At 58.0% G+C, this 22,707-nt stretch overlaps 5 protein-coding genes and 1 pseudogene across 5 annotated transcripts; 3 read left to right on the top strand and 3 right to left on the bottom strand.

The window, feature by feature from the left end:
- Positions 1–64: 64 nt before the first annotated feature.
- On the top strand, positions 65–2,530 carry ACA1_046130 (cytochrome p450 superfamily protein; the record flags this gene model as incomplete). Its single annotated transcript, XM_004347696.1, has 11 exons — positions 65–94; positions 242–277; positions 502–633; positions 722–910; positions 998–1,167; positions 1,279–1,375; positions 1,497–1,556; positions 1,653–1,762; positions 1,856–1,983; positions 2,102–2,148; positions 2,216–2,530. 11 exons carry the CDS (start codon positions 65–67, stop codon positions 2,528–2,530), a joined length of 1,314 nt encoding a protein of 437 aa, XP_004347746.1.
- Positions 2,531–2,561: 31 nt separating this feature from the next.
- Positions 2,562–4,508, bottom strand: ACA1_046140 (uncharacterized protein; the record flags this gene model as incomplete). The annotated part of the gene is given in 5 exon segments (XM_004347697.1): positions 2,562–2,970; positions 3,203–3,911; positions 3,927–4,035; positions 4,048–4,381; positions 4,489–4,508. The coding sequence occupies 5 exon segments, from the start codon at positions 4,506–4,508 to the stop codon at positions 2,562–2,564; spliced, it is 1,581 nt and encodes a 526-aa protein (XP_004347747.1).
- Positions 4,509–4,703: 195 nt separating this feature from the next.
- On the bottom strand, positions 4,704–6,624 carry ACA1_046150 (cactin, putative; the record flags this gene model as incomplete). The annotated part of the gene is made up of 2 exons (XM_004347698.1): positions 4,704–4,815; positions 4,913–6,624. The coding sequence occupies 2 exons, from the start codon at positions 6,622–6,624 to the stop codon at positions 4,704–4,706; spliced, it is 1,824 nt and encodes a 607-aa protein (XP_004347748.1).
- A 618-nt stretch (positions 6,625–7,242) lies between these two features.
- On the top strand, positions 7,243–16,001 carry ACA1_046160 (myosin-1, putative; the record flags this gene model as incomplete). The annotated part of the gene is made up of 36 exons (XM_004347699.1): positions 7,243–7,356; positions 7,475–7,558; positions 7,735–7,887; positions 7,993–8,135; positions 8,222–8,391; positions 8,470–8,593; positions 8,678–8,865; positions 8,954–9,039; positions 9,111–9,256; positions 9,364–9,512; positions 9,629–9,768; positions 9,847–9,928; positions 10,072–10,199; positions 10,322–10,472; positions 10,562–10,667; positions 10,795–10,944; positions 11,111–11,257; positions 11,395–11,462; positions 11,627–11,823; positions 11,969–12,135; positions 12,247–12,338; positions 12,434–12,550; positions 12,654–12,773; positions 12,891–13,015; positions 13,111–13,311; positions 13,386–13,499; positions 13,596–13,700; positions 13,784–13,889; positions 13,974–14,086; positions 14,180–14,304; positions 14,438–14,504; positions 14,631–14,780; positions 14,886–15,003; positions 15,100–15,310; positions 15,401–15,730; positions 15,836–16,001. The coding sequence occupies 36 exons, from the start codon at positions 7,243–7,245 to the stop codon at positions 15,999–16,001; spliced, it is 4,953 nt and encodes a 1,650-aa protein (XP_004347749.1).
- Positions 16,002–17,021: 1,020 nt separating this feature from the next.
- Positions 17,022–19,458, bottom strand: ACA1_046170 (kelch repeat-containing protein; the record flags this gene model as incomplete). The annotated part of the gene is given in 7 exon segments (XM_004347700.1): positions 17,022–17,230; positions 17,328–17,590; positions 17,685–17,763; positions 17,836–17,994; positions 18,011–18,178; positions 18,285–19,368; positions 19,429–19,458. The coding sequence occupies 7 exon segments, from the start codon at positions 19,456–19,458 to the stop codon at positions 17,022–17,024; spliced, it is 1,992 nt and encodes a 663-aa protein (XP_004347750.1).
- A 1,583-nt stretch (positions 19,459–21,041) lies between these two features.
- The window catches only part of ACA1_046180, a 6,065-nt pseudogene continuing 4,399 nt past the window's right edge, over positions 21,042–22,707 (top strand).

Consider the following 22,707-nt stretch of genomic DNA (forward strand, 5'->3'; position numbering starts at 1 on the left):
GGGCGCCTTTCCCTTGTTTGGCTTTTGCTTTACACTTTGCACAAACAACTGAGCGCAGGAAGCCATGTCGTTGATGCTGGTGGCGCTCACGGCCGTAGCAGGCCTTCTATTGCTCTACTTGTTCTTCCAACGCTCCAGCACACCTAAGGCACGCTGCATTCTTTTCTTTTGAAAAGAATTGATATAACGGTGCTCGCAGATTGGGATCTGACTGGTGATTGATGACTCTGTGTTTTTCCAGGAGGGACAGCCTCCCCAGGCTGGACCCAACGTGCCGGTGCTCGGCGCAGGCGTTGCCTTTCGAGCGGACCCCAAGGGCTTCCTACTCGACTCCATCAAAAAGGTGAATTCGCTACTTTCTTCTTTTTCTTTATTTATTGTTATTATTTATCTCTCGTATTCTTTTTTTCCACCAGATATTATTTATATATCATGTTCTTTTCCCAGATATTGTTTATTTATTAATTGCTCATTTATTGAAATTGGTTTTGTTGTGTGCAGTATGGCAACGTGTTCAGCGTCAAGCTGGGCGGTCTGCGCCAGGTGGTGCTTCTGGGACCCGAGTACCCCAAGCTCTTCTTCAAGTCCGGCGACGACACCCTCTCCTTCAACGACGCCCTCAAGGCACGCCGCGTGCAGCTTACCCCATGGCCACCATCGCCAACGTGGTCTGACGTGTGTGCGCGTGTTGTGTTGCGTGTTGCGTGTGCGTGTGCGGCAGGCGGTGAACTTCCACCTGTTCCTGGACAACAAGACGTTCGAGTACCCGATCCACATCACCCTCATCAAGCAGAAGTTTACGCCCAACATGCGCAACTGGACCCCGCTCATCGCCGAGGTGATCGAGCCGGCCTACGTCGACGGACTCCTCCGCAACCTCGGCGGACCCTACTACCGCGGCGCCCGCAAGGTACCTTTAAAAAACAGAAAAACACACAGCCACCTTAACCAAGACTTCTTTCTTGCTGACGTCAGCGACATTGCTCGTCTCTTTGAGGGAACGATGGTGGTCGAGATCGAGCGGATGATGTACCAGATCGTGGGCCGGTCGTCGGCGCGTTGCATCTGCGGCGACGAGGGCTACGACAACCAGGAGCTCATCGACACCTTCATCAACTTTGACAAGGACGCCACCGAGATGATCGGCCTCTCGACTCTCCTGCCCCGGTTCCTCCACAGGTTGCTCAACAATCGACCCAGGCCGCTTCTCGACCGAATGCTCACTATGTGCGTGTCGTGTCGTTTGTCGTGTCGTGTCGTTGGTCGTGTCGTGTCCAGGTTCTTGGGCGGACGTGTAAAGGAGCACTATGCGGTGATGATGAAGCATCTGCTGCCGGTGGTCAAGAAGCGCAGGGCGGCCAAGGACACCAGCCAGGTGAGCGAGCTGTGGCGCCTCTACTCCCCCTCTGCCCGACTAGTCGGGGCCATCGACTGACTTGGCTTTTTTCACTTTCACTTTCATTCTCTCTATTTTTCGTTTCGAACGCGGCCAACAGAAGGTCGACTTCTTGAGCTACCTCCTCGAGGCCCCCGATGTCGATGGCTCGCCCTTGACCGTACGCCCGCCGCACTCACCTCACTTACCGCGCGCCCACCCTTCTTGAGGCCATGTTTTCAAATCGTGTGCGCGGGTGCGTGTGTGTGCTTAATAGGACGAGTGGATCGTGACCCGATTGGGCGTTATGATCTGGGCCTCGCTCACCACCACTGCTGGTGCGCTGACCCAGACCCTGCTGGACATCTTCTCTCGCCCCGAGATCAGGTGCGCCTTGTGTCGTCATTCATTATTCGTCATCGCCATCGTCGTCATCTGTGTTTTTGGCTCAACGTCACGGCATGTCGCGACCAAAAACAGGGAGAAGGTGCTGGAGGAGCAGAACAGGGTGTTGGGCGACAGCAAGACCGTGGATCACGATCACGTCAAGCAGATGGATTACCTCGACGCCTGCATACGCGAGTCCCTCCGGACCACCTCCTTCCTGCGTACGACACGCACACGACACGCACACGACACGGCACGACACGACACGACACGCGTACAATGTGTTGTTGCTTCGCTGACGCTCATGTTGTTCGGCGAACCCATAGTCGGACCGAACAGGCTGGCGAATGAAGGACATGCAAGCCGGCCAGTACTCCATCCAGAAGGTGCGGCCTCTTATGCAGAACCGCACACAGAGCACACATGGCACACGCTCACATTGTGTCTCGACAGGGCACGATGGTGGCTCTCTCGGCCTACGTGGCGCACCACGACAAGACCCTGTGGGGCGAGGACACCGAGTCGTTCAAGCCGGAGCGCTTCATCTCCGAGACGCAGCCGCTCTACGCGTTCCTCCCCTTCGGCTCGGGCCAGCACGCGTGCCCGGGCCGCTTCTTCGCCCTCCACGAGATCAAGACCATCCTCTCGCTCCTCATGCGCACCTACGACATCGACATCCCCGGCGGGCGGCCCAAGCTCGTCTGGCTGGTCAACCGCGTCACCGCCGAGAAGGACCCCGTCATCTTCATGAAGAAGGCGGCCGCCTAGCGAGAGACCCCCACGTGACGATGTGGTGCGCTCAAACAAAATGAAAGGTAATCTCTTCGATGTTTCCCGGTTTTATCCTGGGAGAACTTGCCCGCTGGGGCTGGCCGAAGGCGTGCGGCTGGGCGAGCGGGTCGGGCTGCGCGTGGCGGTGGGCGAGCGGGTCGGGCTGCGCGTGGGGGTCCGCGTGGGGGAGCGGGTGGGCGTGCGTGTGGGTGACCGCGTGGGGCTGGTGCTGGGCGTGCGGGTGGGGCTGGGCGTTCTTGTCCTGCTGCTGCTGGGCGAAGCCGTGGGCGTCTTGGTGGGGCTGGCGGGGGGCGTGCGCGAGGGGCTGGCCGACCACAGCGGCGTACGCGACGCGCTCGGGGTGCGGGTCGGGCTGGGTGAGCCCGAACGCGACGGCGACGGCGATGGCGTGCGCGAACGCGACGGCGTTGTCGACCCTGTGGGCGAGCGCGAGGGCGAGCGTGATGGCGTGGGCGACCGCGAGCGCGTCGGCGATGGCGTGGTGGTGGGCGACGGCTCGACGCAGCTCGCCGCCGAGTTGGTGTTCTCCCGACCCGGAGTGATGCACCTGGAGTTATAGAGAGAGATAATATATAGCAAATATTTAAGCATTTGTTACAGTTCAATAGTACAGTTATATTCAGGATGTTGCCATGAAACGAACGTTACCTGGCGCTCCAGTCGATGGAGTTGTCCTTGGTGTCGTAGCCATCGGGCCAGCGCGAGATGCCCAGGCGGTTGGTGCCCGAGGCGTCGAGATCGGCCACGCCCGTGCCCGGCGTGTATCCGCTCAGCGAGCCGCCGCCGTAGGTGACCGTGTCCTGCACCGTGATCAGGCTGCCGGTCTGGCGCAGCAGCTGGATCGTGTAGAACGCGTGGCCGCCGTCGCCCGGGTTCGGGATCCAGTTGGTGGTCGCGTCGATGTAGCCGTTGGTCGTCGTGGCGGGTGTGTCGACCAGCCGCGCGCCGTGGCCCTCGCACACGCCCGACAGGGCCGTGCACAGGGTGTAGTAGCCATGGACCGGCACGACGAAGGGGAAGTCGCGGCCCGACAGGCTCACGTTGCGCACTGTGGCGTTGGCCGAATCGAGTATGCGCAGGCGGTAGCCGCCGGCCACGGTCGAGGCGATGCCGACGAAGCCGCGGTTGTGGAATTCGATGAACTCGCGGGTGTCGTTGCCGCCATCCTGGGTGTAGTCGACCTCGTTGATGACCAGGTTGGTGTCGCCCGGGCTGGCGCACGACTCGGACGCGACTGCCGCGTAGGCGTTGGTCAGGCCCGGCGTGCGGCAGCGGTGCTCGAAGTCGGCCGCGTTGTCGTCGGTGTCGTCGCCTTCGGGCCAGCGCGCGATGGCCGACCCGACCCACGTGGCGCTATCTGCCGGCGCCGCACCGCAGCCCTCGTACCAGGCCGAGCCCAGGCCGAGCCCCGTAGCTGGCGACCCGTAGCCCACCATGTCGGCCCGGTTTTCGGCCGGGTCCAGCAGGACCACGGTGGCATTCTGGCTGGGTACCCAGTTGAGCAGGACCGCAGTGCCGTCGCTGCGGGTCTTGACCTCCTGCGTGCACAGCAGCACGCGCTCGGGGTAGATGCACAGCACATAGTAGTCGCCCGGGCCGAGGTCAAAGTCGACCAGCGTCTGGGTGTCGACCAGCTCGACGGCGCCGGTGCCGGCGTCGAAGGCGTAGAGGGCCAGCTGCCAGCCGGCGGTGTTGATCGTGGAGTTGCCCGCGTTCTTGAGCTCGATGAATTCGTTGGCCGGGTAGCCGCCCGACGCGACGTCGAGCTCGTTGATGACCAGGGAGGCCGAGGCCCAGGTCGCCGCCAGGGCGAGCAATAAGATAAGTCTTGACACGTTCCACCACCAACAACAACAACAATGTAAGCCACACATGAAGTTGTAGAACTGCACAACAAGGTGAAAGAAAGAGAGGGGGGGTTGACCACTGCGTACTTGAAGATGAACAGCGTCATGGTTGTGGGCTGTACAACTTACACACATTTCCAGTTTTTTCCAAGCCTTTGTATGGATTTCCATTGTCTTTTTAAGGAAAGAAGAGTTGCTGGGGTAACAAGGCGTGCTTGTGTGCATTTGGCCAAACTTAAATTTATAGACCCACGACATGTTGGAAGAAGTAACGTATCGAAGGTGGTGGGGAGGAGCACGGATCAGCGCCTGTATCTGTAGCGCTTGAAGTTGAACCACAGGTGCATGATGCCTCGGTCGAACACGCACTTGAAGCCCCTCTTGTGCGAGTACTCCCACTCTCTGTTCACGACCCTGTTGGCAGATTGTTGTAAGGCACCGGTTAGTCGATAGAACACCACACACATGAACACACACACACACACACACACACATAAATAAAACTACGTACTTGAACGCGACGTCTTCGTACGGCGGGCCGGCGTGGAAGCGTATGATACAGGTGTCCGGCGAGTCGCTGGGTTCGATGAAGTAGCGCGGGGCCTTCTGCTTGTCGATGAGATCGGGGTAGAAGACGTTGAACTTGTAGCCCTGGACAGTCTTGGGCGGTGGGTTGTCGTGGTCGTAGTGGCTCTGGTTGTACTTGTTCCACTCGTAGCCCGTGTGGACGCGGTTGTAGTACCGGGGCTTGCGCGGGCGGTACTTGTCCTGCCACCAGTACTTCTTGCCCTCGAGCGCCACCTCGGTGCTGAAGGTCTCCTCGTTCTCGTCCATCGATCGCTCGGACTCGATTTGGTAGAGCTCGGCGTCGGACAGCTTGACCGCGGGCGACGTGAGGGCGAGCGAGCTCTCCTGGAGCTTCTTGGCCTCGCGCTCCATGATGCGCTGTCGCTCCTCCTCGAGCCGCTGCTTGTCGAGCTCGGGATCGACCACCTCGACGTCGTCGGTCTCGTTCACCAGCTCGGGACTGAGGCATTCGTCGTCGTCTTCGCCGCCGCCGCCGGCGGCTGAGGCCTCGGGTTCGTCCCAGCCGCCGCTGCTGAGGCCCGTGCCGGCAGCTGTAGTCGACGCTTCGTCGTCTTGGCCCTGCTGGTCCTCCACGGTGCGACGCACCTCCTCGAGCATCTGGCCGGCCTCGAGCTGGCTCAGCTTGCGGCGCAGGAGTTCGGCGTGGATGTCGCGCAGCTTGGCCTTGGCCTTGTAGACGACGAGCCGAGCGAGCAGACCCTCCCAGTACTCGGGATCGACAGCGTTGCCGGCGGTGATCTTGGCCATGATCTGCGACTGCATGCGACTGAGATCCTCGTAGGTCTTACCTCGAAACACGGCCAGCACGTCCTCGCTCACGGCCTTGTGCACGCCGCTGGCCTCGAGGCCCTGCCGCCTGGCCTGGTGCTCGGCCTCTTCGCGCTGGCGTAGCTGCTCGATTTCGTCGTCGCACACGATGCGCAGCGATTGCCAGAATTCCTTGTGCGAATCGAGCTGGAGGTACATGAGGATGTCCTTGCGCAGCTCCTCCAGCTCTCGCAGCGACAGGTCGGAGAAGATCTTGTAGGGCTCGTTGAGCTCAATATCGAGGTCGAGTACGTCCATGTTGAGATTCTTGTAGAGAATATCGATGGGCTTGGGTCGCCCCTCCTGGATGCGGATCTCGGATCGTCGCTTGGCCTGCTCGAGGTTGAAGGTCTGCTCCTGCTTCTCCCAATCATCGTAGCTCAGTCCATCGCGCTCTCGCGCCATTCTGTCCCTCTCGGCCTCCCATTGTTCTCGTTCCTTCTCCCTCTCCACCCTGCGCTTCTTGGCCTTCTCGAGTTCTCTCAGCCGCTCGTCGCGCAGCATGCGTTCGGTCTTAGCATCGTCAAAATCGTCGGGATGGACCTTGCCAGACGCGATCTCTTTCTCCCTCTTGAGCTTCCACACAAATCGATCCGTCAAATTAGCATCACCGAAGGGATTGGCCTCGTTCGTGTAGCCAGCCAGCGATTCCTGCTCCTTTTGTCGCCTCTTCTTGGCCTTCTTCTCTTTCTTCTCAAGCCGCCTTCTTCGCTTCTCATCGGGCGTCTCGAGCAGCTTCTTCAGCGCCTTTTCTTTCTTCCTCTTCTCTCTGTCTCTGTCGCGATCCTCTCTCTTTCTCTTACGATCATCGTCCTTTGAGCGTCCCATCTCGGCAAAATGATTGCTCAGTTCGATTGATTTCTTTTCTTCACCGTAGCGCTTTGGCGGATTCCTTTTTCTCTACTTTTTCAGGGGGGCTACGGGAAATAACCGGCCATTTCACCGTAAGCATGGAACAAAAGAAATCACGATATGAATGAGAAGCTTCGCTGGATCGACTCGCACATAGGGAAGCGCTTGTCTCGAGTTTCGAGGTTCACCCAATTACTTGTTTCGGGCAAATTAATTTTACAATTTGGATTAATAATCTTTCATGAAAGACACATTTACCATCGTTTACAGCGAAGTTGTCCGAGCCTGGTTCTCTCCTCCACCTGCTCCTCCACCCTGTGCATATCACTTGCTTTTGTCCTTTTCTTTTGTTTGTTTTTGTTTTTGTTAACTCAAAAAAGAACGGAGGTGTCCTTTCGCGCAATAGCCCTTTCACTGTGACAAACTCGACCCACGGGCCAAAGTCGGGCCACGAGGGAGTTTCACCAACCCCCCCCCCTCTTCTGATCTAGACAATCAATCTCGTAAGGGGGATCCTTCGTCAGCGACACACACCACTTGCTCCTCTTCTTTGTTCTTCTCTAGAAGAAGCTCTGAAAAAACAAAAACAACAACATGGATGAGTGGTGTGAGTGCGTCACGCCGGAGGGCCATGTGTACTGGTTCAACCGAAAGACCGAAGAGAGCAGCTGGGACCCCCCTGCCGGCATCAAGAGCACCAGCGGCAATGTACGCTTATAGCCCTGGCCCCCCTGATATCTACATTGCTATGTGGCCTACATAAGGATGTCACTATACTATGATGGTAGATTTCGTGTTCTCACGCCTCATTGGGGGGGGGGCGCAGGATGGCATGATCTGGATTCCCCACCCCGAGGAGGGCTACCTCCCCGGCAAGGTGTCCCGAGACTGCGGCGACGGCTCGTGCGAGGTGACAACCAACGAGGGAGAGGCACGCGCCCCCACACCAACCTACTTACAAAACCACAATACATCATCATCTGTTGTTTTTAAATATGAACAATTTTTTAACTAATTAGTTTAAACTTGCAAATAATGGTTGACGCACGCTCCTGACGGCTCGTGATCGTGTTGGTCGACCAATAGACGATCTGGCTGAAGATGCGCCCGTCGATGCTCGAGAAGGTGGTGTCGTCCACGCTCGAAAAGAACGTGGACGATCTCGTGCAAATGGAACACATCAACGAGGCCATGATCGTGCACAACCTGAGGAAGCGCTTCAAGAACGACCAGATCTATGTATGACTCATGACCAACCCTCCTCATCTTACCTTGCTTTTGGCGCCACCACCACCACGTGGCCTCGGCTGACGATGCAATGTTCCTTTGATGGTGCACGTGCAGACCAACATCGGCACCATTTTGATAAGCGTCAATCCGTTCAAGAAGCTGCCGCTCTACACACCCACGGTGATGGATCAGTACATGCACAAGGGTGTCAAGGAGATGCCCCCGCACACGTTCAACATCGCTGACAATGCCTACAAGTACTCCTCACCGCTTGGAAGCAACGCACACGCACACGCACCACCGCACACGCACACGCACCACACAGCTAAAGGCTTGCCTCCAGAGCCATGATCGAGAAGAAGAAGAATCAGTCGGTGCTCATTTCGGGCGAGTCCGGTGCCGGCAAGACCGAGTGCACCAAGCAGTGCCTGATGTACTTTGCCGAACTTGCCGGATCGACCAACGGCGTGGAGCAGTTCATCCTGCTTGCCAACCCAATTCTCGAAGCTTTCGGTACACCCCACGCCACGCCACCACACACGATACGACCAACGACCAACGGCACTCACGGTTAATCGTATGGGGCTGCAGGTAACGCCAAGACGCTGCGTAACAACAACTCCTCGCGATTCGGTAAGTGGGTGGAGATCCATTTCGACATGAGCGCCCGCATCTGCGGAGCGAGCACGGTCAACTACCTTCTCGAAAAGTCGAGGTACGCACGACACGACACACGGCACAGCACACGACACACGACACGCGCAGAACTGACCAATGAGACTTTGGCTTCGTCACGCAGGGTGGTGTACCAAATCAAGGGCGAGCGTAATTTCCACATCTTCTACCAGCTCGTGGCCGGATTGGACCAGGAGACGCTCGCCAAGTGGAACCTGAAGAGCGCCGAGCACTACAACTACATCAACACGAGCGGGTGTATCACCATCGACGGCGTGGACGACGCCAAGGACTTTGAGGAGGTCAAAGAAGGTACGCGCCCTGCTCGTGCGTGTTGCGTTGGTCGTGTCGTGTCGGTCGTGTTGTGCGATGTTGTGATGACACACGTTCCCTACGGCAGCCATGGTACGGCTGAGCTTCAAGCCGGAAGAGATCAACGACGTGTTCCAGCTGACCGCGGCCGTGCTGCAACTCGGTAATCTGATGGTATGTTTCTTTTTCTTTTTCTTAAACTGCGAGTGGACTGTCTAACTTGATCGGTCTTCGTTTTCTTACAGTTCGGACCCGAGATGACTGGTTCCGGGCCGGACGCCTCCAAGTCGGTGGTGACCGACAAGGGCCAGGCCCAGATCGTGGCCGACCTCCTGGGCGTCAACAGCGCCGCGCTCGAGGCTGCGCTGACCTCCCGTCTCATGGAAATCAGGTACGGCTACCATCTCCCGCCTCTCTGATCGCTTGGAATCCCTAAGCCACGACACACGACACGACACACGACACACCATTGCACACGGCACACGACACGACACACAGGGGATGCGCGCCCACGCGGATTCCGTTGACGCCCGAGCAGGCCCGCGATGCCTGCGACGCGCTCGCCAAGGCGCTCTACGGTCGTCTGTTCGATTGGATCGTGCGCCGGATCAATCAGTCGATGAAGCCCTCCTCGACCCAGACCACCGGTTCGTTCACCTAACCTCACCCCATTGGTTGACTGGTTAAAGAGTTTCAATGTGTGGCGGTTGCTGGCACGATTGGTTGGGCGATGAGTGATTGATTGGTTGGTTGTGAACTGCAGTGATTGGTGTGCTGGATATTTTCGGGTTCGAGATCTTCCAGAAGAACAGCTTCGAGCAGCTCTGCATCAACTTCACCAACGAGAAGCTGCAGCAGCACTTCAACCAGTACACATTCAAGCTCGAAGAAGCCCTCTACCAGGTGCGTCGTCATGTTGTTATCGCTGTCGCTGTTGTGGTCGTCGTAGTCGGTTGCTCAACGTGATGGACGGTTTTTTAGAGCGAGGAGATTAAGTACGAGCACATCAAGTTCATTGACAATCAGCCCGTGCTCGATCTCATTGAAAAGAAGACGCCGCAAGGTACCGACTCGCGGAAGCTCGTGCATACACTGATCGTTTCTCGACACTAAATCTTCGACATACGGCACACGCACACCACCGCACACGCACACCGCACACGCACACGCACCACCGCACGCGCACCGCACATATGCGTACTACAGGTGTCATGCTCACGCTGGACGAGCAGCTGTGGGTGCCCAAAGGCTCTGACGCTACTTTCATTCTCGCCTGTAACAAGACCCACGGCATGAAGCAGAACGTCAACTACGCCGAAGTCCGAACCTCCAACGTACACGCCCTTATCTCTTTCTCTCTGTCCTTAGCCGCATGTCTCACACGCGCACGCGCACGCACACACGCGCACGCGTACCACCGCACACGCACCACCGCACACGCACCACCGCACACCAGATCGAGTTTGTGATCAAGCACTATGCCGGTGACGTCACGTACGATGCGACGGGCTTCCTCGACAAGAACAAGGACACACTGCAGAAGGACCTCCTGGTCGTCGTGGAAGGCACCACCAACCAATTCATCTCTGTCATGTTCCCCGTCATTCGTACGTCTCTGCGTGCCCTGTCGTGTCGTGTGGTGGCGACGCCGTAACGAGCGCTCACATGTTGCACGGTTGCTGGCCTGTCACCACAGCTGATGCGGACCGACGAACGTCGAAGGTGACCCTGGGCAGTCAGTTCCGCCGTCAGCTCGAGGACCTCATGACGGCGCTCAACACCACCGAACCCCACTTCATCCGGTGCGCCACACAAGCCACACACCCCCTATCGCGTTTTGCTTCGTTATTGCTCATGTGTGTGCGTGCGTGTGCGTGTGCGTACTGCGCTGTGTGTGCGTGCTGTGTGTGTCGTGTGTGTCGTGCGCAGAGCGATCAAGCCCAACATGGAGAAGGTGCCCAACAAGTTCCAGGGCACGCTCAGTCTGCAGCAGCTGCGCTACGCCGGCGTCTTTGAGGCCGTCAAGATCCGCCAGACGGGCTACCCCTTCCGCTACCCGCACCTAGAGTTCCTGCAGAGGTTCGTTGCACCGCTGTCGGCTGATGGCCCGGCCGCACGCGCTCGCCGCCCGTGCACGGAGAGGAGGAGGGCGTGGAGGAGGGCACGACACCACACGGCCGCACGCACATCGCACACCGCACTCACCGCACGCGCGGCCACACCTGGCGCACACACGACACGTTAGATACGCGATCTTGAACAAGGCCATCGCCAAGGACAACATGAAGGACCTCAAGACGCGCTGCTCGGCCATCATCAAATCGCTCAAGGGCGACTTCTCCGAGGTCCAGGTCGGCAAGACCCGCATCCTCTACAGGGCCAACTCTCACAGGTCCGTCTACTGCCCCCTCCAACATATCTATATATCTATTATATCTGAATATCCTTCTCCATATACATTCAGATCAAACAATATTTATCTTTATATGTGGTGCGGTAATATTAGCGTTGACATTATATGCGATGCAGGTCTTTCGAGTTGCTGCGTAACATCCAGGTCGAGAAGCTGTGTGTCCTCATCCAGAAGCACCACCGACGTACACGCCCACCAACACACACACATACACGACACACTCACACGACGTACACGCACGCACACACACACACACACACACACACACACACACACACACACACACACACACACACACACACGAGAGCTAGCCGGTACTAAAGGGATCGCACACGCTCGGACGTGCAGGTCACATGGCGCAGAGGCTGCTGAAGCGGATCAAGCTGGTAAAGGCGCCGCTGGATGAGGCCCTGAAGTCGCGCGACATCGACAAGCTCAAGGCGGCCCTGGAGAAGGCCAAGGACATCGAGTTCAAGATCAAGCTCATCGCCGACTGCGAGAAGCTGCTCAACTTCCTCGTCAAGGAGAAGGAGCTCAACCGCAAGGTTTGTTGTCTGCAACAAACGCGACACGACACACACGACACACACGACACACACGACACACACACGACACACACGACACACACACGACACACACACGACACACGACACGGCATAGACAACTTACAGTTAATGTGCGGTGGTGCAGTTGAATGAGTTGATCGGAGGCGAGAAGGGCGAGGGCCAGCAGATGGCCGTGTGGGAGAAGATCTTCGACCAACTGAGCGGGCTGGTGGCCGAAGCCGACGAAATCGAACTCGACAACGACATCGTCAAGCGAGGTCGCGAGATCGTCACCTTTGTCAAGGGCAAGAAGTACGCACCGCCACACTCAACGCACACACAACGCACACGCGACACACACAACATTGTGGACACACGAGGTGGAGTTGCGGTTGGCTCACCGTATGCGTGTTTGTGTCACAGGGAGTGCTTGAAGATGTTCGAAGAGGCCACCAAGGAGTCGAACAAGGAGGTGCTCATCACGGCCATCAAGAAGGGCCGCGATCTGGGCCTGAGTACGTTGCTGTCCTCTCTAACCGCCGCGCTTCTTCAACTCTCGCTCCCCCCCTCAAACGTAACACTGACGCGCTCTACAAAAATCGAAATGTAGGCGAGGACGAGCCGCTGTTCATCCAGGCCAAGAACGAACTGGCGCGCATCGAGAAGGAGGAGGTCCTGCTGCAGGCGCTCGAGGTCGCCATCGGCACCGGCGCCGCCCGAGTCATCAGTACCACCACTCTCTGGACCGCTTCATTCCTCGCATAACTCTGTGTTGGTAATTTTGTATTCGTGCATGGAATGTTGACTGGAATTCTTCTCCGCACACACAGACTCGGATCCCAAGGAGTGGGACCACTCGACCATCAGCACGGCGGGGCTGGAGGACGCCATCAGAGAGGCCAACGCCTTCGGCGTCCGCACGGCGGCCGGCAAGAAGCGACTGACCGAAGGTACACGACACCACCGCACACGCGCTCGACACGACACGCGCGCGATATGCGCATGACACACGTGTACCATTACTGTCGACTGAATAATGCATGGTATGGTGGTATGACCGCACACAGGCCAGCTGCTGGTCGACCTGCGTAAGGCGCTTCTGAGCGAGGACTGGGAAGCCGTGAAGGTGGTGCTGATGAAGGCCGCCAGCATGCCCTACAACAGCGACGAGATCAGCCACGCCAACGAAGAAGTGCGCAACACACACACACACACACACACACGACACGACACACGACCGCACACATAGCCCATAACTAAGCAAGCGCGTTTCATTGTTGTCTGCAGGTGGCGACGAAGGCGGCGTCGAAGGAAATCATCGGGAAGCTGGTGGAGGCGACGCAGACGTTCGACCTGGAGGCGATGGCCTACGGCATCCAGCAGGCCATCGCCATGCAGCTGAGCGACGCGCCCGAGGTGGTCGAAGCCGAGAAGCTCCTCAAGCAGGCCACCACCGCCAAGCTCGCCCTCCAGAGTGCCCTCGAATCGGTACCGTGCGCATCGCCGCACACACGGCACACACGGCACACACAACTAACTGGAGGCATCAATGCGTGCTGCAGTCGGTCTTGGACGATCTCGAGCTCGCGGTGGCGCTCGCCCGCCCCTTCGCCTTCCTGGCCGAGGACGTTGCGCGGGCCGAAGCCCTGGGCAAGTCCATCTACGAAAACGACATGGTACCTGCGTGTGGCGGTGTGTGTCGTGTGTGTCGTGTGTCGTTGTGTGCGCCGATTTGGTATGCATACTGATCCGTGCGTGTGTCGGCGCGTCAGGATGCTCGCGTGGCCCTGTTCTTCATGGAGAGGCCAATGCTGGACGCCGTCTACGACAAGGCGCACGCCACCAAACTCGAGAGCAACCTCATCAAGGAGATCCGAGTACCTTTACTTTTGCTTTTCTCCTTCTTCTTTTCCTCTCTCTTTTCTCTCTGCTGACACTGTTTGTGTCTTGGCCCCTCCAGGATGCCCTGAGCCTCGACCCGACCAAGTTCATCCAGCTGCAGCTCAAGGTGGCCAACAGGCTCGGCGACCACGCCCGAGCCATCCGCCTCCAGATTCAGCTCAAAGGTGTGTGCCGTGTGCCATGTGAGTGTGTGCGTGTGCGTGTGCGGTTGAAAAGGGTGCAATCTGACGGCCATGTCTTTCCTTCAGAGCTGTTCTTCGCCCAGTTCAAAAAGATGTTCGTGCTGCACGAGTGGAAGCGGCTGCGCGATCCCGATTCCTTCGCCAAGACCAAGATGTTCGGTCGCGAGACCCTGCGCCGAGTACGCCTCCCCCCGCGACTGAAGCCTTGGCCCCGCTCGCGAATCCACTCACGTGTGTGTCGTGTGTCGTGCGTCGTGCGTCGTGTCGTGCAGGGCATGCTGTCGTGGACCAAGGACCCGATCCCGACGTCGCTGACGCTATTGGATCTGCCCTACGCCAAGCAGGTCGTCCGGCTGTTCAAGAACGTGCAGGGTTTCATGGGCGACAAGGCCCTCTCGTACCCCAATGCACTCGCCCAGGACCTGCTCGACCAAGGCACGCACGCACCACGCACCTTACGCCCCCCCCACATTCCTCGCATAGCTAACTGTTCGGTGTGGTATCGCAGGGTTGAGCACGCCCGAAATCAGGGACGAAATCTACTGCCAGATCATCAAGCAGCTCACAGACAACGACAACCACATGTCCATGGAAAAGGTCAGCCTAACCGATTCCCTGCAGTGGCTAAACCTACAGCCAAAGCCTGACACGACACGACCAACGACACGACACGACCAACGACATGACCAATGACACGACCAACGACACGACACGCACACACAGGGTTGGCTGCTCATGGGCATGTGCCTGCAAACGTTCCCTCCGAGCGATGATTTCGTGAACTACCTGGAGCTCTTCCTCAAGGAGAAGGGCAAATCGAACAACTTCGTGGGCATGCTCCACGACACCCAGTACACCGCCCAGAAGTCCGAGGTACGCTCACCACTCTTCCTCCTTCTCCTCCTCCTCTTTTTATTCTTCTTCTTCTTCGGCCGATGCATCGCTCACCGCACACACCGCACGCACTCCAATTTCCAGGCGCCGAACGTGGATTTGCTGCTGCCGACGCTCCACAGCACGTACAACCCGTGGATCCTGCTGGACGTGGTTCCCGACATCCGCCCCGAGCTCGTCCCGGCCGACTTCAACGGCTGGGGTACGACCACCACCACCACCACATTTCATTTATTTAATTCAATCAATTGGTTATGATGATTGATTGGACGGCTCTTGATTTGGCGGCGCTGTGCAGCGGGCGCCGGCTCACCGAGGCGGTCGGCCACGGGGATCAAGGACGCCGTGGCCAGCTTCGGCACCATTCGGGACATCTTCTACGGCGCCGGCCCTGGCAGCAGCGCGGACCCCGGCAGCGAGGCCGGCGGAGGCGCATCGCCGCAACCCCACACGTGGAGGGAAGAGGCGCTCGACCAGGTGGGCAAGCCCAAAGGCCAGACCATCTTCGCGTACGTGGCGGCCACCGCCGCTGCTCCCTTAACTAAGCTGATGACGCTCACCGCCACCTTACAAACAAAAACTAACACACGGGCCTCTAGGTTGTGGAAGATGGAGAAGGGCGGGTCGCACCCGGTGGCGTCATCTGCCGCGGCGGCGGACGAAAACGTGGCGGTCGTGGACGTGGGCGTGGCCACCATCCGCCCGGGGTCGGCCGCCGCAGCAGGCACGCCCCTCTCGCCGGAATCGCGGAGAGCGCGGCCGATACGGGGCACGCTGCGGGACTACAGCCCGATCGAGCCGTCGCGCCCGAGGACCGGCACCGTGCAGCCCAACCTGCGCATGCAAACGCTGCGCGGCGAGCGGCCCTCCACACCTGACATGGACTCGCAGGCCACCCTCAGAAAGTTCAACGAAGAAAACGTCAAGCGGTACGCACACACACGCCACACATGACACGACACGACCAACGGCACGGCCAACGACACTCAATTAATTGATGATTGGTCGGTGGTGGTTGCATGGTAATCAAACAGGGTGCTGGTGATGTACGACTTTGACGGCGGCGGAGACCCGAAGAAGCTGCGGATCCAGCGAGGGGCGGTGATCACGGTGCTCAAGGAGTACTCGGGCTGGGGCATGGGCGAGCTCAACGGCAAGCAGGGCCTCTACCCGCTCAACTACGTCAAGCCCATCGAGTGAGGAAGGCTTTTGGCTCTCACGTACCTGGCGTTCAATTCCCCCCCCCCCAACCAGCCAGCCAGGTTGCCTCCCCTGTGGGCACTCCTCCTTTTCCTTTTCCACACTGTACCAGTTGCATTGCATTCCACCCAACACAAACGAAAAACAGCTCCATTTTTATGGATCTTTTGTGGTCATCAAGCAGGCCAGGTGTTCTGTCCTTCCATTGCAAGACAGCACATAAGCTGCAGGCATGAGGTGGTTTGGTGGCGGGAGGTGCTGCTGCATGCTGGTTCCATCTCACTCAGTCTAGTGGTGTGGGAGCAATCTTGGTTAGATATCAGAACAACACAGAGAAGAAGAGCTCTTAGGTGCATACCACCTATCAGACGAAGAACAAGGTCGATGACATGGTCTTGCCTGCCATGTAGCCTGCCTGTCAGCTGCCAGAAGCCACCTTGGGGATACTTTAACTTGACCACAAGTGTGGATCTCTGGCGCCAAGTAAAGCACAGGTTGGGGTAGTGGTGGTGGCCACCACTGCTATCTGAGGGCTGAGGGCTGCATGGTGACAGAGAGAGCTGACAGCAAATCAAGGAAATCTGTGCAGTGAGGAAAAACATCATCTGCTATGGTCACCCCTGTCCTCACCCATGACTGGGCCTTGGAGCCACCCACCCATGGGGTCCGCCATATTGGTCTTCTCCTCAGCCAGCCACTTTGTGCACAACTGCGCCCACCTTGACGCAGTCCCAGCCATCACTACAGCATTCGAAGCGTGGTTGAGGAACGGGCGACCTGAGGGAGACGATGCCACATGTGCAGCCTGTCATTCTGCGACGACAACACTCCATCGTTCTACGTGGCTGCAAAGATAGCGACCTGGATCACAATCGCCGATGGCTTGAGCACCGATTTGATGCGATTTGAACAGCGCGCTTCTTGTAAGTTGGTGTTGGGTTGTGCGTTGTCTTTTCCGGGTAAAGGCCTTGTTTATTAGAGTTGTTGTGGTGATCGACTGCGCGCGAAGTGGCATTCTGGCTACAAGGACTCCTCCACTTGTTCCACACCAAAGTTCACGGCCTTGAGAGTCCTTCGCCTTCCTTGCCACCAAGCCACACCAAGGCCACCCGCGATCACCACGCCCACGAACGCCACTGCCACTGCCACGGCCACAACCACTCCCACGATGAGGCCCACATTGTCATCGCTTCCACTGCCCGCCTTCCTGCCCACCAACAGTCCGAAGTCTGATCGCGCAGCATCAAAATAGCATCACAACCGTCAGGATGAGTCTGTTGGTGCCACCAGTGACACGGCGCACGATCAGTGGAAAAAGGCACATACCTGGGTCGAACAAGAAGGAGTCGTTGAAATGACCAAACGTGAGGGACAGTGACGATGTGTTGACCGCCGCTGAAGCTTCCACCGGCAGGCGCGTCAACAGGCCTCCTGACGAGGCTTCTCCGAAGTCGAGCAACCGCATCACGGTGCTGGCTGGTTCGGCCGTGAACAGGAGCGTTGTCATGCCGGTCTGTGGCGTGTCACTCCATCGCGTGAACCGTACGAACGAGGGATCAATCTTGAGCGTCAGCCGCAGCTTGCCCGACCTGGAGCGGAGGCCGAATAAGGGTTGTGAACTTGTGAGAAAAAAAACAATATATTGTTGATGATGATGATGAAGGAGAAGGAGGAGGATGGTACAGTGATTTCCATGTCCAAGAGGTGATGTTGATCGAAAACTTGAGCAGTGACGGCGTCACCGTGAATGAGTAGTTGCTCTCTATGGCCAGTAGGAGAGACATGTATAATTGGTATTATGGAGAGGATGATCGCCATTGAGGTCACAACATACCAGTGGTGATGAGTTTGTTGGAGTCAAAGGTGCTGAAATAGTATCGGAGAGTCGCATTGTTGGCTCCGCTGGTCGCAGCGCCGAGATCGCTGGTGAAGATGTACTCGCTGCTCTGGCCGCCTGCTGCTGACCCATTCTTCGATTCTATCGTCCACCCAGCTGGTACAACACGAACACGCAGCCAGAAATGAAACGACGTTAGGTGTCTGGATTAAGGTGCCCTCCGGGAGGGCGAACTTGCCGGTCTGGAGGTTGACGGCCTGCAGCACAGTGGTGTTGTCCAGCGCTGAGATCTCTTCTACGCTAACCAAACCGAGGTCTACCTGCGTTTTCGTGGCGCCTCCTTGGGGGGGGGGAAAAAAACAAAAACAAAGCGGCTGGTCAGTTCGAGGGATCTGTTGAGTGGTTCGTTCATCGGAGTCAACAATCAGTGCGGGGCGGGGGCTCACCCGATGACGATTGGCTGCTGAGGGTCACCGAGGGAACGGTGAGGTTATATTCCGCTGCAACCGGAGTTGAAGTGAACGGAACCACCAATGGAGAGGGCGAGACAGACGGTGAAGTCGAGGGCGACGGTGGAGTGAAAATGTCCACCACGGAGGAGTCGGTGGCGGGGGTATCGACTCCTCCCGCAAAGAGGGCGAGGCTACCAACCGAGGTCGCGACCAAGTTGAAGCGGGCCTGGGAGAGAGAGGCCGTGGTCCAGGTGCCGGACGACGCATCGTAGATGTCCACCACGGAGGAGTAGCCCCCCGAAGAATTGTAGCCTCCAGCGAAGATGGCGAGGCTGCCGATTGAGGTCGCTGCCAACTCACGGCGGGCCTGGGAGAGCGATGCGGTGGTCCAGCTGTTGGATGATCGGTCGTATATGTCCACCATGGAGGAGACCCCAGAAGAACTGAAGCCTCCAGCGAAGAGGGCGAGGCCACCGACTGAAGTTGCTGCCAGGCTGTCTCGGGCCTGGGAGAGAGAGGCCGTGGTCCAGGTGCCGGACGACGCATCGTAGATGTCCACCACGGAGGAGACCCCAGAGGAATTGGACCCTCCAGCAAAGAGGGCGAGGCCACCGACTGGGGTCGCTGCCAACCTGTAGCGGGCCTGGGAGAGCGAGGCCGTGGACCAGCTGTCGGACGACACGTGGTAGATCTCCACCATGGAGGAGATTCCAGAAGAGTTGGAGCCTCCAGCGAAGAGGGCGAGGCCACCGACTGAAGTTGCTGCCAGGCTGTGCCGGGCCTCTGTGAGAGCCTTCGTGGTCCAGCCGTTGGATGACCCGTTGTAGACGTCCACCACGGAGGAGAATCCGAAATTACTACCTCCAGCGAAGAGGGCGAGGCCACTGACGGAGGTTGCCGCCAAGGAGGAGCGGGCCTGGGAGAGCGAGGCCGTGGACCAGCTGTTGGACGAGGCATTGTAGACATCCACCACGGGCAAGAAGCTGGTTGCATTGGCGCCTCCAGCGAAGAAGGCCAGGCCACCCACTGAAGTCGATGCAAGGTTGGTGCGGGCCTGGGAGAGCGAGGCCTTGGTCCACTGGGCCGTTGTGTGCGGAGGTAGAAGGAACAACAGGAGGCAAAAAATTGCTCCGCGAACGGGAAAGAACACGCGTGTATGGTGCATCATGATGCAGTGGCGAAGAAGATGTCACACTCAACACGAAGCTCATTCCTAGATGTTTCCAAATTAAATGCAGTTAAACACGGGGCCAAATTAACCTCCGCCACTGCTTAGCAACCCTTGAAGAACCCCGTAGCCAATGGCCAGCACACGGAAAACCATAAAAGGTCGCATGCGGTGGAAGCTCTTCAAGTGTTGCCACAAGATTAGGAAGACGTGCTGCTGTTGCAAGTGAGAAGTAGAGTACTAAGCCCCCAGCGTTCATGTTTCATAGCATAATGGGCTTTGAAAATAGCATGTATGCAATGGGGCAACCTCCTTCAGGAGCTTCAACTGTTCCTTGTTGTTGGCCATGGCTGATGGCAGGGTGACTTGCACCTATGCAGACACAACAACAAAAACTGTAAAACCAGACACTTACTTTATCACATACACATTCACAAGGACTACAGGTTTGACCTACCAATACTTAGTTTATCATGTACACATACAACCTCAAACTGCACCTTGCTTTTGCTTTCATACCCTCCATCAATTCCATAATCTGTGGCCAACATGCTACTCTCACATCCAGTTCATGGTTAACCTCATCACAATCAGTGGCCAAAACCCAAGGCCTTCCCCTTGCTCCCTTGGCTTCATCTGTGGGAGTTCTCACTCTGCCAACCTTGTGAGTGCATGAAGAAACAACCAGCCCACATCTCAACAGAGGAGCCACCCCTCCACATGGCCTTGCCTTGCACATTGACCTTACCAAAGAGAGGAAGCCTAATTTATCTTGCTCATCCACAACTCTGCAGTTAGTAAAGGGGGAAGTGTAGTAGTGGTGTATGTTGGTATGCTGGTGTGTCAGTGTGTTACTTGAGCCAATGTGTTGGTCTGTTCTTGGTCTGTCTGTGGGTGTGTACTCAAGAGTTAGATAGATCTTAAATATTGAAACTCAAAAAAGGTTCACATCAAGGTTTTAAACATTGTGGTTGTCCTTCCCTGTAGTGGGGCAGGAGGTTGGAAGCTGGCACTACTACCACCAAATGGCCTTCTTGGAAGACAGTTCAGCTGTGTATGACGCAATGCGCGCCATCGCCATGGCTCAGCCACATGTCGTGTCCACCACGATGTACCATCCTTTGGGATTCGCCAGGCTCGTGCGTCGTGGCAAGTGCTGTGGCTTGCGTGTGTGCATGTGCAGTGGTGCGTGTTTTTCCTGCACGCGGAATGTGTCGACCAAAGAAAGAGGAGGCCATTTTTCTGTGGTCTCAACCCCCCCCCAATATCGAGTAAGGGCGAGACAAGGAAAGAAGGGTTGCAGACGCATCTCACTTTGATCAGCTGGATCGAGCTTGAGAGTTCATCTTTGTGGGAGAGGCGACAGCTTGCTTGCTTGCTTTTCTGCTGAGGTTGGATAGGAATGGGAAATCAGCAGAGCGCGCCGGCCAAGCCGGGGGCGGCTCCAGCGCCGGCCAAGGAGGGGCTCCTTGGTTGGTTGGGCGGCGGCCAACCCTCCACTTCGCCCTCTCCATCTTCAACTGCATCGTCTGCAGAGACCTCTGCTTCATCCCGAACCTCCTCCCTCTCTTCATCCACCAACAATGCCGTACGCCCCCTCCAATTCGTTACATTTATTTATTTTTATATTTAATTAAATACTAATAATGTAAACATAGAATATAAACAGTGCATTTATTATCTTTTCAATAATCGATTATTTATATTATAAATAATCACCACAGACGTCATCGCCGGCCTCGACGCGTCGCGCGACCGTGACGGAGGACGAAGACGAAGACGAGCGGCAGCGGCGCGCGCGTAGCGGCTCGAAGCTGGCCGGACTGCAGCCGACGCTGGCCGCCAGCGACCAGGTGCGCACCGCCGAGATCTTTGCCTCCACCGAGAACCTGCTCGGCGGCAGCAGCGACGATGACGATGACGACCCCCTGGCCACCACCACCAAGAAGACCCCCATCACCACCGCCGCCGCCGCCATCAAGACGACGCCCGTGGCCGCGACCAACCTCTTCGATGACGAAGACAATGTGGTCGAGAAGGAAGACGAGGAAGAAGACGAAGACGACCCGCTCTCGTTCGGCTACACGGTGCCGGCCAAGAAGAAGCCCACCACCGCCACCACGTCGTCGGCGGCGGCGGCTAAGTCCGCTGGCATGTTCGGGGCGGCGGCGCCGTCGCTGTTTGGGGAGGACTCGGCGCCGAGCGAGGCCGCGCAGCAGCAGCAGGCCAAGAAGAAGCAGGTCTGGGAGGACCTCTTTGGCGACGCCGACCCGGTGTGGACCCCTCGCGCCCCTGCGGCCAGCGGCGGCGGCGCCAGTGTCGACGCCAATGTCGATGCCGATGCTCTCAAGCAGAAGCAACAACGAGAAGAGGAAGAAGAGGAGGAGAAGAGGAAAAGGAAGGCCGCCGCGGAAGCGGAAGAAGCGAAGAAGAGAAAAGAAGAGGAAGACGAAAAGGAAAGGCAAAGGAAACTGAAACTGGAGGCCGAGAAGGAGGAGGAGGAACGCAGGAGACGAGAAGAGGCCGAGGCGAGGGAGAGGAAGGCCCAAGCCGACGCGGCGGCTGCGGAGGAAAAACGGAAGCGGGAGGCTGCGGCGGCGGCGGCAGCCGAGGCCGAAGCGACGGAAAAGCAGCGTCAGCAGCAGCAGCAGCAGAAGCAGGCCTCGACCCTGTTCAGCGCCGACTCGCTCTTTGGTGACGACAACCCTGTCTTTGCGCGCCCCGCCGCCGCCAAGAAGGTGCACGTCTCCTCTTCTCTATGGTTGCCCGTGCCTGCGTGCGGTCGTGTGCGTGTGCGCGTGTGCTCATCATTACGTTCGTGGCTGCAGCCGGTGGTGTCGTTCGATGATCTGTTCGGCGACTCGGGCTTTGGCGCCGACGCCGGTGCCGGCGGCGACCCTCTGTTCGGCCACGCCTTTGGCGGCGGTGAAGACGCGGCTGCGGCCCGAGAGAAGCAGCGGCAGCGGGACGAGGAAGAGGCCGAGTCGGCCCGCCTCATGAAGGAGCTCGCGGAGCACGAGCGCAAGCGTCAGCTCCAGCTCCAGCGCGAAGCCGACGAGGCCGCCGAAGCCGCAGCTCAGGCCGAGGCCGAGAAGGCCCGCAAGGCCCAAGCCCAAGCCGAAGCCGAAGAGCAGCGGAGGCAAGCGGCTGCGGCCGAGGCGGAAGCCGAACGGCAAAGGCAGGAAGCAGCGGCGGCCGCTGCCGAGGAGGAGGCACGGCTCCAGCGCGAGGCCGAGGCCCAGAGAAAGG

The sequence above is a fragment of the Acanthamoeba castellanii genome (assembly GCF_000313135.1).
Source record: "Acanthamoeba castellanii str. Neff unplaced genomic scaffold scf7180000084577, whole genome shotgun sequence".
NCBI lineage: Eukaryota > Discosea > Longamoebia > Acanthamoebidae > Acanthamoeba > Acanthamoeba castellanii.